Source organism: Azolla caroliniana, unplaced genomic scaffold (assembly GCF_043228905.1).
Source record: "Azolla caroliniana isolate FFs.n. ecotype wild unplaced genomic scaffold, voAzoCaro1.0.p SCAF_1, whole genome shotgun sequence".
In the NCBI taxonomy this organism is placed as follows: domain Eukaryota; kingdom Viridiplantae; phylum Streptophyta; class Polypodiopsida; order Salviniales; family Salviniaceae; genus Azolla; species Azolla caroliniana.
This window is the reverse complement of record NW_028230436.1, coordinates 34,156,267-34,175,658: the sequence shown is the minus strand read 5'-3', so window position 1 is coordinate 34,175,658 and position 19,392 is coordinate 34,156,267. Positions and strand designations below refer to the sequence as shown.

The 19,392-nt window shown below is 38.3% G+C and overlaps 2 protein-coding genes across 4 annotated transcripts; both read right to left on the bottom strand.

Moving 5' to 3' along the window:
• Positions 1 to 805: 805 nt before the first annotated feature.
• On the bottom strand, positions 806 to 4,103 carry LOC147870015 (N2,N2-dimethylguanosine tRNA methyltransferase). Of its 3 annotated transcripts, none has more exons than XR_015531628.1 (7): positions 3,059 to 4,102; positions 2,768 to 2,968; positions 2,411 to 2,507; positions 2,092 to 2,328; positions 1,926 to 1,988; positions 1,351 to 1,534; positions 806 to 1,266 (listed from the first exon to the last, which is right to left on the bottom strand). XR_015531628.1 is itself a non-coding variant. In XM_087335939.1 (6 exons), exons 1-6 carry the CDS (start codon positions 4,039 to 4,041, stop codon positions 1,412 to 1,414), a joined length of 1,704 nt encoding a protein of 567 aa, XP_087192065.1. In that variant the 5' UTR covers positions 4,042 to 4,103; the 3' UTR covers positions 1,346 to 1,411. The 3 variants fall into 3 exon arrangements, 1 of the variants encoding a protein (XP_087192065.1); XR_015531631.1 differs by having other exon boundaries at positions 806 to 1,263; XM_087335939.1 differs by lacking the exon at positions 806 to 1,266 and having other exon boundaries at positions 1,346 to 1,534; positions 3,059 to 4,103.
• A 2,493-nt stretch (positions 4,104 to 6,596) lies between these two features.
• On the bottom strand, positions 6,597 to 11,801 carry LOC147870014 (pyrophosphate-energized vacuolar membrane proton pump-like). The gene is made up of 8 exons (XM_087335922.1): positions 11,474 to 11,801; positions 10,011 to 10,585; positions 9,167 to 9,549; positions 8,988 to 9,074; positions 8,501 to 8,831; positions 7,911 to 8,321; positions 7,747 to 7,806; positions 6,597 to 7,129 (listed from the first exon to the last, which is right to left on the bottom strand). Exons 1-8 carry the CDS (start codon positions 11,706 to 11,708, stop codon positions 6,926 to 6,928), a joined length of 2,286 nt encoding a protein of 761 aa, XP_087192048.1. The 5' UTR covers positions 11,709 to 11,801; the 3' UTR covers positions 6,597 to 6,925.
• Positions 11,802 to 19,392: the final 7,591 nt, after the last annotated feature.

Below are 19,392 nucleotides of genomic sequence, written 5' to 3'. Positions count from 1 at the left end.
TAACTTGTAACAAGTGTTATGGGTTCATGAATGACAAATTACCAAGGTATGAACATGATTATTCCTTGTTCTAGTATTACTATAAAGCTCCAACCTTCTCCATTATAATAGTATCTTCTTCCTACTCGTGGCTTCCTAAAACTTTAAATCATTGGATTGTTGATGGTAACCTTGTGAATTCCTGACGTAATAACATGTGTTCAAGCCATGTATAGAATTGCTTGCACAATAGGCAAGAGTAAGGTGTTATTCACATTTCATTATTGTTGGTACTGTTAGCAACTTGCATTGTTGGGCTTAATCCACGATATAATCTTCATGACGATTAAACCATAAAAGGCTAAAGCCTAATCGGTTCCAACACTCAAAACATTTGAGAGTCACTAGATCTAGAGAATGGAAAATTCAAAGTTTTTCTCTTTACTCTCACCACCATCTCAACCCCGACCTTATATTTTTACTTTACTAAGTGCACAATTTAAAACTTCTTAACAATTTCATAGTTGCAACTAATGACTTAGATGCATTGATCCTTACGATATATCTATTCGAATTATGTAGCAGTGGCGATGCAGAGGACAGCATGGATGCATTCGTGAGTGTATGCATATACTAGATAAAGCCCTTTGTTTCATGGGTCCAAGAGTTGAACTTCCAATCTTGGCCTGCCAAAACTTTTAAGGATATATATTTACAAAACCATCAATTACATCACTGTTTCTCGTAATCAACAACCATTACGTCAAAATGTAATAGGAGATACCATATTTTCATAAGCTTGCATTGAATTCTAAAAACGATTGCATTCATGACCAATCCCTGTCTCATTATTATGTGACCAATTACAACACATCTTACCCATGTGTTTCACTCAACAAATGTTCATTGTTTACTGTGACTTCAGTGCTTTTGGTATCAAATAGTGTTCTGATAAAGTCAAGACTTCTTATTTTGATATTCAAAAACTGCTCTTAATCAACTTGGAGGAATGCCGGATTCTTGCTTCTTTATTAACCCTCATGTTTTCCTTTCCATCAAATCAACATGTACAATATATGATGGCAAATCGCTGCTCTTAGCCACACGAAACTCTTGGCCAGATGTAGTCCATTTTCACCACGTTTCAGCATCCATTGAAATGTGTAGTGCATCTCTTCCATAATTCAGCTTCCATTGAAATTAAACATAGCATATGTCCACGTTTCAGAGTTCGTTGAAATTACTCATTGCATTTCTTCCAGGTTTCAGTCTTCATTCAAATTTCTTCTTCAGTGAAAATAACATTAAATATCAGTCTCATAAAACAATAACATCTTATATATACCACACGGCCTAAATGTGTGGACTTACCTGATAATCAAAACCATAAACACATCTTGATGAAAAGATATGGTGATTCTTATAGGTTTCTTCATGGTGACATGTTAATCTCCCCTCGAGCAAGTCTCTGAGCCAACGTTATGCAACATGTCATCGAGCAATTGGTTTTTACTGCCTTTGGATCAATTTGAGATCTACTCACAATGTAACCCTCCTGACAAAAACACAATGGATATATGAGAACAAACAAAAGCCATAGAATTTTTTTTTAAAACATTTTGCACACAATACAAGTTTCTTGAAGTCAAGAGTTTTGAGACGTTTTTGGTCTTGGTTTCAGTCCTCTGTTGCAATTGGCCTTAAAAAGATATAAGGATATAGATATAGTTCATGATGCTTATCGATGCCTTCTACCCTTTTTAATCATCTTTATTTAGAAGTCATGTTTCTTAGAAGAATTAAAATTAGAATTCGTTAATCATCCTTATCTAGCTGTCATATTACTCCGAAAGATTAAGATCAGAATCATATCATACACATAATTGCAAAGCACTTCAACAAAAAAAAACATTAATTGAGAAGCTCCAAAGTCAAAAATAGCTTACAGTTCGCAATGCCTGAATAAGTTGATCTCGAGGAGGAGTTTCAATCTTCCCACGCTTGGCAATCTGAAAAACAAAAAAGGATTCACTCATTTTAAGTATCAATTGCATTGCATTGCAAGATTAAAGAATAATAACCTGAACCGGAACATCATATATCAAAGGGGACCTCATCAAGGTGAATGTATCCAAATGGAAGTTCTGGGTGGCTCTCTTCTAACATCAAATCCAGCAGTGTCTCTAATTTATCAGCCTTTATTTTCGGTCTCTTCTCATCTGGAGGTTTTTCAGGTTTATCTGACACCCATCCCCACTGTTTCATTAACACGATCATCTCATGAATATCTTTAGCATTGTGGAGGGGACCTGTCCAAAGGGGACCAGACATCTTTATCGAATCTGACACCTACAAATGAAGAGATAATGTCAATCACAAGCAATTTATATTAGGAAGCACAATTATCATATTGCATTACTCACAGGTGCACCTTCTCTGAACATGGACAAGAGACCATTCCGAGCCTCTCCCAGTCAATGGTACCCGAATCCCCGCATTTACCACAATAATATACAAATTTATAGTTCCTATGAGCAGTACATGTTATATCAGATAAGATTTGTGCATAGGATGTACAGCCATCAAAATCATAACCAAACAGAGTATAATAAAGATCAAATACTAGAACATGTATGCCATCAAGTTCCTAACCAAATGTAGTATAGTAAAGATCAAATAAAAGAACATATAAATCATCTAGTTCAGAGCCAATACAGCATAAATATAGAAAAACATATACATACACCATCGAGTTCATAACCAAATATAGCATAGACTGGATACATACTTCATTTTGCTGGGTTTTCCCCTATTGACACGAAGTAAAACTCGGAATACAGGTCCATGTGGTGCATACACAGAAAACACCGGTGAAACTACCATTTTACGAAGAGCTGCCTCCTTAACAACAGCTCCAATAAGCATACGCAATCCAAGTTCATTTGAATACGGCATAGGCTTTACAAAAGCGCCATACGATGCCAAAGAACTACAAGAACGTTCATGTGAAGCTCCACAAAATGATAGAAACTAGCCAAAACAAGAAAAAGAAATGAAATTATAGGCTTTTTTTGCTTACTTTTGAGGCCGATGCCCTCCTGAGGAAAACCCGTCAGTGCAAGTTAAGTAGAGAAGTCCGCCATATCGGAGGGCTGAGAGTGCTGGCCCTATGAACAAAGAATCACTCCCAAATGAATCTATGTCAATAAGGTCAAAGAAATTCCTTTCCAACTGGCATTTAAGAAGCAATCTTGTCGCTTCACTATTGCATACTTGCCATTTCACACCTGTTTCAGGACCCCCAACTACCTCATGAATAGGTTTTTCATCTATAACCAAACGAGGATTTCCATCTCCGCTTAATCTAAGGTTTCCATCTACACTCAAACTAGAGCTGCCATCTATCTGCCTACTTTGTATGATGAAGCTCAAATTAGGATTTGTTTCTATACCCAGACTAGGGCTTCCTTGTTTGCTTAAGTTTGGGTTTCCTCCTGTGCACAAGTTAAGTTTTCCTCCTATGCTGTCTCTTATTACGCTAAAATTAGGGTTTCCTTCTTCTACGCTCAATAAATGTGGTGAATAGCGACCCAAGTTGTGCACAATGGTAGCATTGAGGTTAGGGTTACAGTCGTTGGCAAGGACGAAATCGGCCTGTGACTGTGACAAATAGCGAAGGGCCCGGACACCACATCCGGACATGGCATCCATAACACGGAGTTGCCCGTTCCTTCGTTTGTAAAGGGCTGCCGCCAGCACAACGAGGTCCCGCCCTAGAGAGCTTTGCGGCCGGTAAAATGAAGGGCCGACCGAAAAAGAGACCCCGCGCTCTGAGACCAAACCAGAGGGGTCAGATGCCACATGAAGATATATGTTCTGCTCAGGATCGGGGTCGGGGCAGATGGCGCAAACGAATCTTCGCCTCTCTAGCTTGGAAGCCTTAACAGTGGGCGCCGAGGCTATGCCGGCAGAATCGAGTGCGGTGAAGAAACAGCCACCTCTGGCAGCAGCAGCAGCGCCAGCAGCCGGAAGTGGCCATGGAGAAAGCATGGAAGCCGCCATCACTGAGGTGAAAATGTGGTGCTGGTCCTATCCATAGCAGCAGCAGAATGACAGACAATCGCCATCGCCATCGCCATCATATGCATGTGTGTATGTGTTTTGTGTATGTGGTGGTGAGAAACGTGTGAATGTGTGTCTCTGCTCCTCCAATGAGGAGATTGGATTTGCATAGGACAGGAAAACTTTGAGACCAGAAAGTAGGTCATGGGTTCAAACCCCACAGATGGCATCTAGTAATAGATTATGTATCTGAGTAATAGAGAACCCAAGACCTAGGATTAGTAATCTAACACATTTGGGATGGACGTGGACCCACGATCAACCCACGACACAAGACAAGACACGCACACATTCAGGAGTCCGTAACACCGGGCCCACGTGAACATACATAATGGACATTTCCCTCTACACCCCACCCCGCATTGATTAGGTTGAGGTGCATAGTGTCCGCATTGAGCCTTGCTCACTAACCCCCGCACATTCTTAGTACTTGACCAAACAGCTCGATAGCTAGTCTGGGTTGCCTTAGCTATACATGATTGCAAAGTCTTGTTGATCCTCCACTAGAATGAAGGGGATGTGCAACATTGCACTCTCTCCCTATTTAGACATTAGTTTGAGATGCACTAGGATCATGTTGCTTCTTATTTTGTGGTGACTATTTGATAGTCTCTTTCAATACCAAACTGCATTTTTAACTATGTAAAACCAATGAGCTTTTCCTCAACATAGATGGCATATCACAATATGTTAATTAAATATATAGGGACATCAATATAGCATTTCCTTCTTTCAAGCCAATTCTTGAGAGTGAATCACTTCCCATTGAAATTTTTTTTCCATTTAGAGATACTACTTTAGTATATATTTTTTATCTTTGGCTCGCCCGAAGGCTACAACTCACACGAAGTCATGTTTTATTAGCAGTACATAGTCCATCAGGGGGTGTACCGAATGGTACAAGTGAGATACATGCACAGGATGACCTCTAGGAGATATGATGAGACTCGCACCACGTTCCATCATGCAACTTGTAGACAGGCTACATTTTACCTTCTTCATCGTCGAAACCGTCATTGTTGTCACCGTCACCATCTTCGTCGTCGTCACTTACGGGCTCAAACCGCCCTTCACCATCACCATCTGTGTCGTTGCCACTATCTTCGTTGTCATCACTTACGAGCACAAACCGCCCTTCACCGTCACCATCTATGTCGTCGCCACTATCTTCGTCGCCGTCACTTACGGGCACAAACCGCCCTTCACTGTCACCATCTGCGGCGTCACCACTATCTTCGTCGTCGTCACTTACGAGCACAAACCGCCATTTTTTAGGTACCACATGTATGTTGGTGCAAGGAGACTCGAACCTCCAACCTAGCAGTTCACTTCCCATTGAAATTGTGGGCATGTTGGAGAGGATTATTAAAGAGATTCGTTGTAACTTGTAATCCTCAAACAAGTCAAATAGGTCATATGAATGTAGGAAAATCTGTCCTAAAAATGTCATGTAATGGTGTATTTAAAATCCACAAGTGGTTCTCTCTTAGCACAAACATAATCTAAATCCATGGGTATGATGGAACCATGTACATGGAGTAGAAAACTATTTGTATTATAAAAACTTAGCCTTGGAATGTTTTCATCTAATCTTCAACTTTCCTTGAATGTGAATTACTGATGAGTTTTCTTATGCAGATTGGTGCATAAGATAGTTTATTCGAATACATAACAACTCAATCAGAAGTCCAACCGACCATTAGTTTGAGAAAATTAAAATTTATAGAATTCAAAGAATTCATTTAATAGTCTGATACTTACATGAGATCATTAGTAGTAATCAATTCAGTTTCAACACATATATGGCATTGACTCTAATGCTAGCCATAAATCAATGTGTTAATGAATAAGACCAATGCACATCACAAAAACAAACGCATGGTCATTGGTAGCAAGAGATATTCAACATTATTAACTACAGGGTTAATAATATTGCATTTCATCTGTATAAAAACTTCAACATACCCTAGAAGTCACTATCATTCAATAATAGTAATCAATACATGATATAAACAAACTCAATTTCAACATAGCATAGAGTGTTAATTAATAATCGTGATACCAGTTTGATCTAAAGTGAGGAAGTGACCTTATGATCACAATTCACATATGCCACACTTAATAATGTCATACATTTATTTCCATCAATGCACATATACAGACGTTCTAATTCTTAAATAAAACACAATATTTATTATCCACCTTCATCATGGATTGATCCAAACAGAAGGCAGAAGACTTTTGAATCACCACATTTCACGTCTCAAACACTCACATATGTCACATTAGCAATCTGCTGCCATAATTCTAGCTTAATATACATTTCACGTCTCAAAACTCACATATGCCACATTAGCAATGTGCTGCCGTATTTCTAGCTTAATATACAATATCTTTCACCCAGCTTGATCCTGGATTGAATCAAGGCCTGGAGGGAGTAAACGTTTTCATTATCACAATTCACATTTTTCATGATCAAAACTCACATGCACAACTAGAGAAGTGCTGCATTTATTATTGTCCATTGATTCTATTCCTGCATGTAAGTAAGCCTTCATACATTCTCAACTCATAAATGATGTCGAAATAGAAAATTTAGAATGTCTTTTCTCTCCATGTTTCAGATCCTTGCAAAGAAAATGAATTGAAAACACAAACAACCAATCAAAAAGCAGCCCCAACTCCCAAACAAACAGCAAAGAAGAGGGAGTAAGACTACATCATTAATCAGTCCTTCACGACAGAGTACTACTATCTGAGTTGTTGAGCAGATGACGAAAAGAAAAGATCAAAAAATTGATGGAAAAAAATGCTCAAAAATATATCATATCTTAAAGAGCAATCCACCATGGGCAGCAAAGAAAGGAGCAAAGACAAGAGACTCCACAGCCATGAGTTTGATGAGGATGTTAAGTGATGGGCCGGAAGTATCCTTGAGAGGGTCGCCAACTGTATCACCAATAACTGCTGCCTTGTGCGCATCCGAGCCTTTGGGACCAAGAGATCTTGCATGCTCTGAAGCTCCAGCCTACCAAAATACCAAAGATTATTATTTAAACAAATAATAAGATAATTGATTAACAGACTAATAGACACAGTAGCTCTTTTTCAAACAGCCAGAGTTCTGGATTATTAACACATAAGAATGATATGGATTAACAGACTAATAGACACAGTGGCTCTTTTTCAAACCGTCAGAGTTCTTGATTATTAATACATAAGAATGATATGGAATAAAGTAACCCTCAGTGTCCTAGTTTTTAAGAAATAGAATAGCCTTGTTTAAGACTTGATGGACTTCTGGATTTTGAAGTCATCAGAATGATATGGAATAGAGTAACCCTCAGTGTCCTAGTTTATAAGAAACAGAATAGCCATGTTTAAGTCTTGATGGAGTTCTGGATTTTCAAGTCAAAAGAATGATATATGGAACTGAGTAACCCATGTTGAGTGTCTAGGTTTTCAACTCATAGTTATGAACGGATGAATGAATGCAAAACTGAGAAGAACTTGTTTTCAAGCATGGCTGTAGATTTATAAGTCTAACCCCCTACACATAATGAGAAACAGAGCCCCTACTAAACTTCAACGAAAAAACCCTGATAAATGCTGAAATCCATCATACAAGAAAGAGTAAATGCAAACCTCAATATATTTCTTGGCATTGTCCCATGCACCTCCAGTGTTTGAGGCAGAAATAGCAATCTTCCATAAAAAAACATAAATCAAGCCATACTCCATCAGCAAAACAAAACAAAATAAAGGAAGAAAAACAAAGCTCTAAACACACACAACAATGAATATCTGACCTGCACACCGGAGACCAAAGCACCAGCCAATACACCAGCCAAAGTCTCCACTCCAAACAAGATTCCAACAATGAGGGGAGTCAACATGACAAGAGCACCCGGAGGGATCATTTCCCTGATAGATGCATCGGTAGAAATCTTCACACATGTTGCGTAATCTGGCTTAGTGATACCTTCCATAAGGCCTGGAATAGTGTTGAACTGTCTTCGAACCTCCTCCACCATGCTCAAGGCTGCTTTTCCCACGCTCTTCATCGTCATAGCCGAAAACCAATAGGGCAACATGGCACCAACTAGCAGCCCAATGAAGACTCTTGCAGATAAAATATCAACCGACGTGAGGGAAGCACGACTCACATAGGCACCAAACAAGGCCAAAGATACTAGTGCCGCAGACCCAATAGCAAATCCCTACATACATGGACAACATCATATAATAAGCAGTCTCATGTAAGCAAAACACAAGATGGAATTCAACAGCAACATTGATATTGACCATTTGTTTCAAATATCAAGAGTTGAAAATGATGGAATAGCAATATGCAATCACAAAAAACTAAAAAGTGAACATAAGAAGCATTAGTTAATACCTTTCCTATGGCTGCTGTCGTGTTGCCTGCTGCATCTAACGCATCAGTCCTCTCACGAACATGATGAGGCATACCAGCCATCTCAGCAATACCACCAGCATTATCACTAATGGGTCCATACGCATCAATAGCAAGCCCAGTGGCTATAGTGCTTAGCATACCAAGTGCAGCAACAGCAATACCATAAAACACTGCCAACGCAAAGCTAACGTAAATAGCAATAGCAATGGCAAAAATGGGGATAATAACCGATTTGTAGCCCAAGGCCAGGCCAAAAATAACATTGGTAGCAGCCCCCGTTCGGCATGAATCAGCCACATCTTGAACAGGACTGCAAGACAATGAAAGGCATGAATCAAAACCCTAAATTAAAAGCTTTGCTAAGCTGCACAATCTTATTTGGGTTCAAGCAAGGCAAACAATGACCTGAACAACAGCAATAGATCACAAGAAAAGTTGTAAGCATGAAATGATTTGAATTGCAAACCTATATGCATTGCTTGTGAAGTATTCAGTTGTATATCCAATGATTAGACCAGCCCATAGGCCAACAGCAACACAAAAGAAGAGCTCCCTGACAAACCAAGAAATACAAAGCAGCTTCAAAACGATTTTCCAGAAGAAGAAAATAACCCAACTATTGCCAGAGAGTTACTATGTACATACCACCACTGAACCACTCTAGCTGTATTGCCAAGATTGTAGATCTCAAAGGATGTTGGGACAGCAACATATGAGACAATGAGGATACCAATTGTCATCAAAATTGTAGATATGATCAGTTGTTTCTTCAGAGTGGGCTCAATTTGCTTCACATCTTCAATCTCTTTGAATTCAGTGGCAAACAAGGTTGTGATCAAACAAATAATGATTCCCATAGAGCTGACAAGAAGAGGAAAACACATCGCAGTGAAATCATGGTTAGTGCCGAAGGAAGAAATGGAGGCAACAACCAACGCTGCACATGATGACTCGGCAAAGGAACCAAATAAATCTGAGCCCATGCCCGCAATGTCACCAACATTATCACCCACATTATCAGCAATGACCTGAAATTGAAAGAACAAAACAAGGCATTCAAATTTAATCAAACAGCCCACAGGCGTACATTATTACTGCATGTTTCAGACATTTAAGGATGCCTAGCACAATAATTAGTTGAAACATTAAGTATTCAATGAAATAGCACAAATTAAATAAAGCATTAAATGAGACATTGCGCAAGACAGATATTAAGCATGAAGCAAGCAATACGTGAATGAATGAAAGAAGCACTAATCGATTGACAGACTTATATATAAGTACGTATAAATATAAGCTTTAGATGAGCAACAATTTGATGCATGAATAAGAACTAAACAAATTGCAAACTGATGCAACAAACAAGCACTAATAATTCTGAAATTGATGCATGAAGAAAGTACTAACAGATGCATCAATTCAAACATGACATGTGCACTATACAATGCATTAACTGTGATTGGAAATAGTCATGGTGTTCAATCCTTACCGCTGGGTTCCGGGGGTCATCTTCAGGAATGTTGCGCTCAACTTTCCCAACTAAATCAGCACCCACATCAGCTGCCTTGGTATAGATCCCACCCCCAACTCTTCCAAAAAGAGCCACTGCCGAGCCACCAAGCCCATATCCAGTGATGGCTTCAAACAATCCTTCCCACTCATTGCCATAGTAAAGTCTAAAGACATTAATGGTAATATAAAGAACTAGGAGGCCATTGGCAGCCAAGAGGAAACCCATCACAGCGCCTGACCGGAAGGCAGCAATGAACGCCTTTCCTACACTCTTCCGTGCCTCAAGAGTGGTCCTGGCGTTAGCATAAGTAGCAATCTTCATACCAAGATATCCCGATAGAACTGATGTGATCACCCCCAAGATGAAAGCTAGGGTTGTGAAAGCAGCAGTTATGAGGGCAGGGGCACACTCCGCTGTAGTATCATAGATGCAAGCCTGCGGTTCAAGGCTGAAATTCTCAACCGATCCTAAGAATACAAAGATTATTACCGCAAACACACTGAGGAAAATCGCCAAGTACTTGTACTCTGTGAGGAGGAAGGAGTTTGCACCTGCATCAATAGAAGGAGAGGATGTTTTCTAATCACGTAATTGACCAATGTAATTATGTATGTCACAAGTCAATTCAAAAACAAATCTAGCATCATAGGTAGAAACCCATAAATCCGTCTGATATATTCAGCATTATGAAGAAAGAGGCCATGATCTATTTCAATCACATGTGCATTACGATCGAAAACCCAATACCACTCTCTCATACACAGCAATATAGCCTAAAATCCTAAATCTCTCTGATACGGAGCATTATCATAGATAACCATAGATCTCTCAATGATATGAACCCCTGTAATCTAAACCACCATTCTGAGATCAACATTGTAAACTAAATCAACTAGATCTCTAGATCCCTCTGACATAACAAAAACTCCCATATGCGTCATTGCTATACAAAACTCCAAATCCACTACATATATCCGACATTATGAAGTAAATCCCAAAACTCCTCTCTTCAGTGGTAAATATTGTGAACAAACTCACGTCGTAAGGAAATAATTGTGCTTTAATAGCTTAAACTACTATCTCCAGCTGCATTATTCCCAGATGCAGAATATGAAGCTTAAGAGCCCCTAATTTCACATAACCTAACCCTAAAATCCTTAACAAAACCCGATTCTTTCTGAAGAAACCTTTCCTCTTTACCGTGGCAAAACCCCGGAATGCAGGATGTCGAGAGTCTTCCATGTAAAGTTCTACTCAAAAAAATCCAATGTTCACCAGATAACTCTATCCAATGTTCAAAAAACCGTAACCTATCCAGATAACTCTAAATCCATCTCAAAACCACTACATTGCCTTGTATCCCCTAACGTTACTCGAATCAAAGTTAATCCCACGAAATACCCTAACCCCCTCTCTATATGCAGTAAGGGATAACATACCGAGGGATATGGCTTCTTGAATCTCTGCGCATTTAGTGACCAGTTCGCGTTCGTCATGAGAGGCATCCTCAAGGAGGTAATCATCTCGCCCATTGTCTGACGACCTAGATTTAGAAGACGATGCAGAGACGGAGATACGAGAGACTACAAACCATTGAAACAGAGCAAAGGCTATGCCCACGACTGCAGCGGCAGGGATGAGGATCTGGGTAAGAAGCTCGGAAAGAATAGTCATGGCTCTGGTAATCTCCCTCGCGGAACTTAGGGTTAGGGTTCGGAAGGTCGGTCAGGCAAGAGAGGGGAGGAGGCTCTGGCGAAGGAGTGGAGACAGGGTTCCTTTCTATGGGGCAAGATGGGGCAGGGACGCCGGGTGACGTGGACGCCACGTGGGATACCGCAGCCGACGTGGCCTCCACGCTGATGTGGGCTTAGGTTTTGGCGGGAAAGGTGTTTTTAGGTTTCTTTTGTTTTTTTTTTTATAACAAAAATAGCTGGATAAGGTAAAAAGGTAATAATGCTCCGCATTATCTGTCGCCTCCTGTTTTTGGCGGGAAAAACAACAAAAACAAGTGGCCCTGATTTCTTGGGATGCTAGAAAAAAATGATGACCGGCAGCTGGCAGTCACTCTTGGTCCTTGTTGATTTTTTCTTTTTTCTTTTTTCTTTTTTCTTTTCCTTTTTTCTTTTTCCTTTTTTCTTTTTTCTTTTTCCTGGTGTTGTGCCCTGTATGCCAAGTTTAGTAGATAGGGTTGTTGCCTAATGCTCAAACGGATAGGATTATATGTGGATCGGTGTGTTTCATCCCCAATATCTAGTTTGAGAGGGTCTCGTGCATCCATAACATACATGCATGTGCTTCCAACCCAACCACCTAAACACGAGAGAGAGAACGATAATTTTCGAATTTGCAGACCTAAACACTCTAGTAGCTAGAGACAAAGAGACTCAGTATTTTTGCAATGAAACTACATTGGCATGGGAGTGTCACGTACAAATTCTTTGAGAAGGGTATTGATACACCTATGAGCAAAGGGTCAGATAGCTTGAATAAAAACGTCCAACTATCTACACCACACTCTCTTCCATTCTTGTGGAGATTTTCATCTCAATTGTGTGTTCACATAGTTCCACAATTGTGCTCGTTGTTTTCCTTTCAAATATTCCTACCTAGAACATTAGTGCCCTTAACCTTAGCTATATATATCATACATGGGGTATGGCCATTGGCAACCACATCCAATGGATGCTGATTGTGGGCCACTCATGCATGATCTACGTTCGCAAGATATCAAGTGATTTTCCTAATGTATGAGGTGGGAATTTAAGTATCCTATTGTGAATATAGCATTAATATATATTGCACATGACCACTTGTGCTTCAAACACATCACTAGAAAACAAACTTGTGTATATGTGAAGGATTCTAAGGACAATTTTAGAGAAAGAAACATTGGATTTTGTGTAATTCCGACTATTGTTAGAAGTTAGTGTTTTGAATCAAAGTCTCAAGCATAATTCAAATATCCATCAAATGTGTGACTAATTCAACCCATTGTATAGATGCACAACACGAGTAACATCTTTCTTGATTTCAAACCTAAGTACTATTGAGTTTGTGAGTTCATGTACACTTATGATAAACTTGGGTACAATGTTTGAATCCTTAAATGGTTACAATGGGATCCAATGTGGCTACCTTTGTACCTCATACATAGTCGAGGGTGATATATGTTATGTTTTAGCCTCCCAACCATCTAATATATAACATGCTCCTATGCATTCATCATCACCCATGCAAGCCCCAATGAGCATCAACGTTATATTTTCTCTTGAGCATGGTGTATGTTCTAACCTAAGTCCACTACATACGCACGACGGTGTCATGCATATACATTTTTGTGTCCTCACAAGAAAAGGTTAAAAGGAGTGCCACTTACACTCTGGCGTTGATGGATGTGCATGGGTTGGTCTTACATCACCATGACATGGGATGTTTGTTTACCGTGTTGAAATCCATTGACAATTAACGTTGCAATCTTCGATTTGGAGTTTATGTTAACACTTGTTTGTTTATGGCCAAAAGGCATATGCCTACCTAGAAAAGGGAGTTATGGATGGTAATGTCTATTCTAGAACAATCCAATTGTCCATAGTTTGCCAACAAGACATTAAGTCTCTCTCACCTATGTGTATTGGGGCAAATACGTATTTGTTTGTATTATCTTAACAAGCATATGTAGTATGTATACATTATGTAATTTGAATTTTACTACATCGGTGGAATGTTTCCAATTTGTGTAAAACAACAATTGTCTCAAAGAGTTGTACTATGAAGACGAAAACCACTAGCAATCTAAAGAAATTTTGAGCTCATATAAACATGACTTTTCTATATTAAAATGGAAGAACACAAATTGGGTAGCGTGGAAGCATGCCAATAGTATATAACACGTTGGATTATTGCTACCCAAGTGTTCCTTCTAGGGTAAGACTTGTTGGATCAAACGACATAGCGTTAATCAAATTGCCATGAAAAAAAGAAAATTGCCTTAGTGTAAATATTTTTTGTTACAACTTCCACACATTAAAATGTTGTGTTAACATTCTACATCTTAATGTGCCTTGTGACTCTTTGTTGATTATCCAAAATGTTTTCAATTCATGATAACATGGTTACTTCAGGATCTACCTTGATGAAACAATTATTAGCATGCAAAACTTGCTTTCAATGTTGTAATAAATTCATGCCCTTATAATAACTACAAGTAGATCCAAAAGATCATAAAAAACAAGCAGAAAATGGCATTGCCATATAAATGTGCGATAAGGAAGCATAAAAATAGGGGTATCTAATACTAGTCGGAATTCCCCACCAACTAAATCACCTTATACAGTATTTCAGCATCAAAAAAGCTAAACAAAACAAAAAATTGTACCACAACACAAACCTTTTTTTTATTGTCGCAATGTATATTAAATTCTAATTATGTAGGTTTACTACACATTGTTTTCATGTTTTACCTAATAGGAGAAAGTTTTTTCATTGTTGCATTATGTAATATGGTGCTCCAACTTTTTTAATCATGTATCCTTCTTTGATTTGTTGTATGGATCCAATACTAGCTTGTCATAACTGTAACTAAATGTAACATGCGAAGCTTTATATTTTTGTGATCTTTATGTGTAGACTCTCTGAGTTTGATATGATAGCAAGCTGGTTATTGACACAAAGTTAGTCTATAGATATGAGGAGGGACTTGGGAGAGAAGGGGTAGATGAGACACGGGAAGAAGAATGTGTAGAAGAGATATGAGAAAGAGAGGACCATAGAGAATAGTACATATCAATATCCAATAAAGTCCTTTGTGTGTCGTCTTGGATGATGAGATGCATTGGTTTCTCTTTTTCTTTGCACGAGCTTTGTACCGTCCTTAAGAAAAAGTTGGAAAACAATTGTCTTCTTCTTCTCAATGTCAACATCACAAAGGTGTGAAATGTATGGACCATCATATTCAAATACAAAAGGTAAGAAGCAGTCGTATAAAAATTTAAACCCTTTTTACTATTGTATATGCTCCTTAGTATTGAGTCTCGATACAATAAAGCAACATATTTTTCACGGGGGACATCAAGCTATTAGAGTATATCCAATTAATATATAACTTAAAGTTTGTGCTTTTAAGCTTATATCCATACAATGCAATTCAATGGAAATCGTATGATTGTTGCATCGAAAACATAGTTTTATAGCTTTGAACTACGAAATGCATATTCCCATAGATCATTTCTATTAATTACAACGGGAGGGCATATTCTCCTGGATATTATTCACACGATAGACATATGCCCAACTAATGATCCTAATTCCTAAAGAGGTAATGAAAAAGCATAAAGTGGGTACCATAAGGAAATAAAAAATACATTATTGAGCACCAGAATACCTTTGTATAATATTTTCATTGAAAGTGCAATAGAAATGTATTCTAAAACCATGTTCTTTCTAATTTCAATAAACACACACACATAGACATTGCATTTGATCGTAGGATCTTTGAATATGTTGTCACATAATAGAATAATGGCATGTCCATTAGAGAGAGCATTATCACAAACCTTCCATTGAGAAACTAACAAAGGGACGCATAACATACAATAATAATGGGTGTAACTATGTACTTATGGACGTGGAAAATTGGAAATGTTTTGTATTATGTCTGAATGATCAAAGATATAATGCCATTATATATCAAGGCAATGAGAAAATACATCAATGTTGCTCAATTAGATATACATAACTTAAAGCTCCCAAAATTCTAATATTAAAGTGGAAGAAATAGTTTTAGGGATATGAATCATGATATTATAGTAATGAACATGTGTATAAAAATTGGCCATTTATGAACTTTCAAGTATCATGCTAGTGGGTGATATCTTTAGGTGAGCCAGTGGCAAGCTCTTTTCTAATGTCGGTAAGCTTTCAAAATTACACTCTTATTTGGGACTATGACCCAAGGCCATGCTACCTCCATATGGGTCTATACTCGATCATGAGACATACACGTTTCCCTAGGGTTGAGCCTCATGTAGCATGTACATAATTGTGCCCTTCAACCCATGAACTACTAATGTTGCATGTGAGAATCATGCCCCTTGCATTTTAGACTACCTATTCCAATTTCAAACACAACAATCATGCAACTTGAACACAACTTCGAATTGTAGTTGCAATTAAGTATATTGACTTTTTTCACTATAAATCTCACTTATCTTCCATAACACACAAATTTTACTTGCAAGTATGACTAATATAAAATTATCAACTTACTAATCTTTCTAAGTACTTGTTTGACTCATAGTTGCTTCTTGTAATCATGTAGATTTTTTTTATTTTTTTTTCCATTCAGAGATACTACTTTAGTATTTTTTTAACTTTGGCTCACCCGAAGGCTACAACTCACACGAAGTCATGTTTTATTAGCAGTACATAGTCCATCAGGGGGGTGTACCAAATGGTACGAGTGAGATACATGCACTCAAGGTTGACCTCTAGGAGATATGATGAGACTTGCACCACGTTCCATCATGCAACTTGTAGACAGGCTACATTTTACCTTCTTCATCGTCGAAACCGTCATTGTTGTCACCGTCACTTACAGGCACAAACCGCCCTTTTTAGGTACCACATGTATGTTGGTGCGGGGAGACTCGAACCTCCAACCTAGGGGTTGGAGTGTCCCCCCATTACCATTACACCAACACATCACGGGTATGTAATCATGTAGATTGATAACCAATAGTTTAACTTAATATCATAATCTAGCAACAATGCAAGCAAAGCCATGAATGTGGATTGAAATATCTCAATCTAAAATGGATGTGCATTTTGGACCATTTGACGGTCCTCGGTAAAGAAAAGTTGGCTTCTTCAATCAATCCCTTAGAATATCTCAATCTAAAATGGATGTGCGCTTTGGACCATTTGACGGTCCTCAGTAAAGGAAAGTTGGCTTCTTCAATCAATCCCTTAGAATAATCACTACTCGATTGTTTACAACTCAGGATCCCACTTCAAGCTCACACCCTTTCTTTTGAGTGTTTGTGAAGAAATTATGGCCACCACACTAACTTGCTTATCATCTTGGCTGCGATTTCATGTGCTCGTGAGATGTGGTGGATTGCTTTCACTCATGGTCTTTGTAGATGCACAACAATAATAGTTATGTGTGAGCCTCTCATCGTCCCTACAAAGTTATAATTTGTGTACCTCAATATTGGATTTACACATACTCAAGTACTTTGTACCCGTGAGATGTCTCGTGATATGGCTCATTATCTCCCAATGCCTTATACTAGGACTTCCCTTGAATTTTCTAACATGTTCCATTTGGAATGCAATGTTTGGCCTTGCAAACACTATAGCATAGATAAGGCTATATATGTTTGATGAATAAGACCTAACACAAAATTTTCTTATTCAAATCCATTGTTGTAAAATATCTCGTTTCCCTATGACGATGTCAAAGAAGCATAGTCTCCCACGAGAGCGCATGCTAAAGGAGAAAAACACTAAAGGGAAACCCTCTTAAGGAAAGTGAGAATCAAACTTTGCTTCTCCACTAGTTCCCAAACCATCATGCTATAAATTTCAACACTCCAATATTCTAGTCTTGCCCTATGTGATATCTCTATATTTTTTGAATTTGACACACCTACACCCCCCCCCCCCCCCCCCCCCCCCAAACACACACACACACATGTATTAGTTGATAAGTTTTGTGTTTGTGTTTTACTTGAGTGGGAGCTTCCTAGCTCAAGCAATGGCTTTAAATTATCGAATTGTTAAGATGCCACAATGTATGAAATTTCTTCTCTCAAGATACACTCTATGACATTTAATGTTTATCATTCTTATATGTTATGCAAGTGAACTGCCTAGCTCAACCTATGGCAAAAGTGATAAAATGTTATTAAGTTGCCACCATTGAGCAGTTCTCTCAGCTACCAAGCTTGTGGAATACTCGATCTATTTATTTAAGTTGAAGCTTCATACTCAAACCGCGGCATAAAAAAAAAAGTTCTCAAGTTGCCATAGTTGAGAAGGCCACCTTCATTCATGTTGTGAGGTTCTTGTTCTAACCAATATTCTCGTTCTAGTTCTATGTCCAAGCTTTAATGGAAAATTTCAATGTCAATGATAGGTAGACAACAATGTTATCTACTCCACAAATGATACTAGGATAAATCAAGAGAAGACTCACCAACTTAAGATTGAGTTATAATATCATATGAATGGGGAGGACTATAGTCGTGGAAGCTTAGATGAAAGGGATCTCAAGAGCAAGGGAGACAAAGGCGTGGTGATGTAAGACCACCTTGAGGTTTGATTATATATGAGCATTAGGGTGTCCATTTTAGGGTAACCTAACCAAGCACGATTTATTCACATGTACCCCCAAAAACTTATCAAATGTATTCTGTTGCAAATCTCAGTTAGTGTTGTTGGTTGTCCTCTTGGTTACGTGTTACTAGAAAATTGAACTATTATTATGCATGTCGATACAAAGTGGAATAATAAATAAAGGTGGAGAATTTGCATATGTTACCTTGCCAATTGAAAACCTAAGGTGCTCAATCAAGGCCAAGAAGGCCGTGACATTTTTCTTTTTTCCATCACATACAAACAAAAAGTGATACAATACCATGTCAATGTCCCTCCACTCGAAAAAGATTGATTCACCTTGGATTCAAAAAACAAATTGAAGCATAATAAATAGTCAATAATTTGTTTGCCAAATAGAAAGTAAAAATCTACATTCAATATACTTCTTGAAGAAGTGAAATTAGAATTGTTTGTGACAATGTTTGGTTAAGGTGGTTTATGTGGTACACAAGGAAGTGAAAAAGAATTTCAAGGTTTTTTGAGGGCTCCAAGAGACTGTCAGAGAGTTGGAAACAATACAAAAACTAGATGTTTCATATTATTACTATACAACCACACCTAAACTAGATGGTTCAAATCGAACGAGACGAACAATGTGGTCAAATTTGTCTTCCACGAGTCAAGTTTGTTTATATCAATGCAAAAAGGACTCATGTGTCTTCCACTCGCTTCAACGGATTATTTTTGTACTCTATAAATCAATCACAATCCTCTCGCTCTAATCTTCAACACAAGTTTCCAAGTTATTATTTCTTCCCAACGAACCATCTACCTTGATAATGTGGTATTAGTTGCTCATTTCCATCAACCGTGCATTCCTCTCGTCTTCCCATACCTATTTCTTTCTCCTACCTCACCTCAAGTCTCGACAAAAGCCTATCTAAAAAGCAAAGAACTGAAAACGTGTTATGTTAGGAACAATATATAATAATTCATTCTTTGCATTGTAAAAACCATTTTATTTATTGCATTGAGGCCC

Excerpts from the sequence above, each read along its gene's own strand:
- LOC147870015 (XM_087335939.1), bottom strand. The coding sequence starts at position 4,041 with ATGGCGGCTTCCATGCTTTCTCCATGGCCACTTCCGGCTGCTGGCGCT. Across the intron at positions 2,508-2,767 it reads GGAAAACCCAGCAAAATGAA|GAACTATAAATTTGTATATT; the intron begins GTATGTATCCAG and ends TACTGCTCATAG. Across the intron at positions 1,535-1,925 it reads TTATTCAGGCATTGCGAACT|GAGGGTTACATTGTGAGTAG; the intron begins GTAAGCTATTTT and ends TGTTTTTGTCAG.
- LOC147870014 (XM_087335922.1), bottom strand. The coding sequence starts at position 11,708 with ATGACTATTCTTTCCGAGCTTCTTACCCAGATCCTCATCCCTGCCGCT. Across the intron at positions 8,322-8,500 it reads CGACAGCAGCCATAGGAAAG|GGATTTGCTATTGGGTCTGC; the intron begins GTATTAACTAAT and ends CCATGTATGTAG. Across the intron at positions 7,807-7,910 it reads CTTTGGTCTCCGGTGTGCAG|ATTGCTATTTCTGCCTCAAA; the intron begins GTCAGATATTCA and ends TTTTTATGGAAG.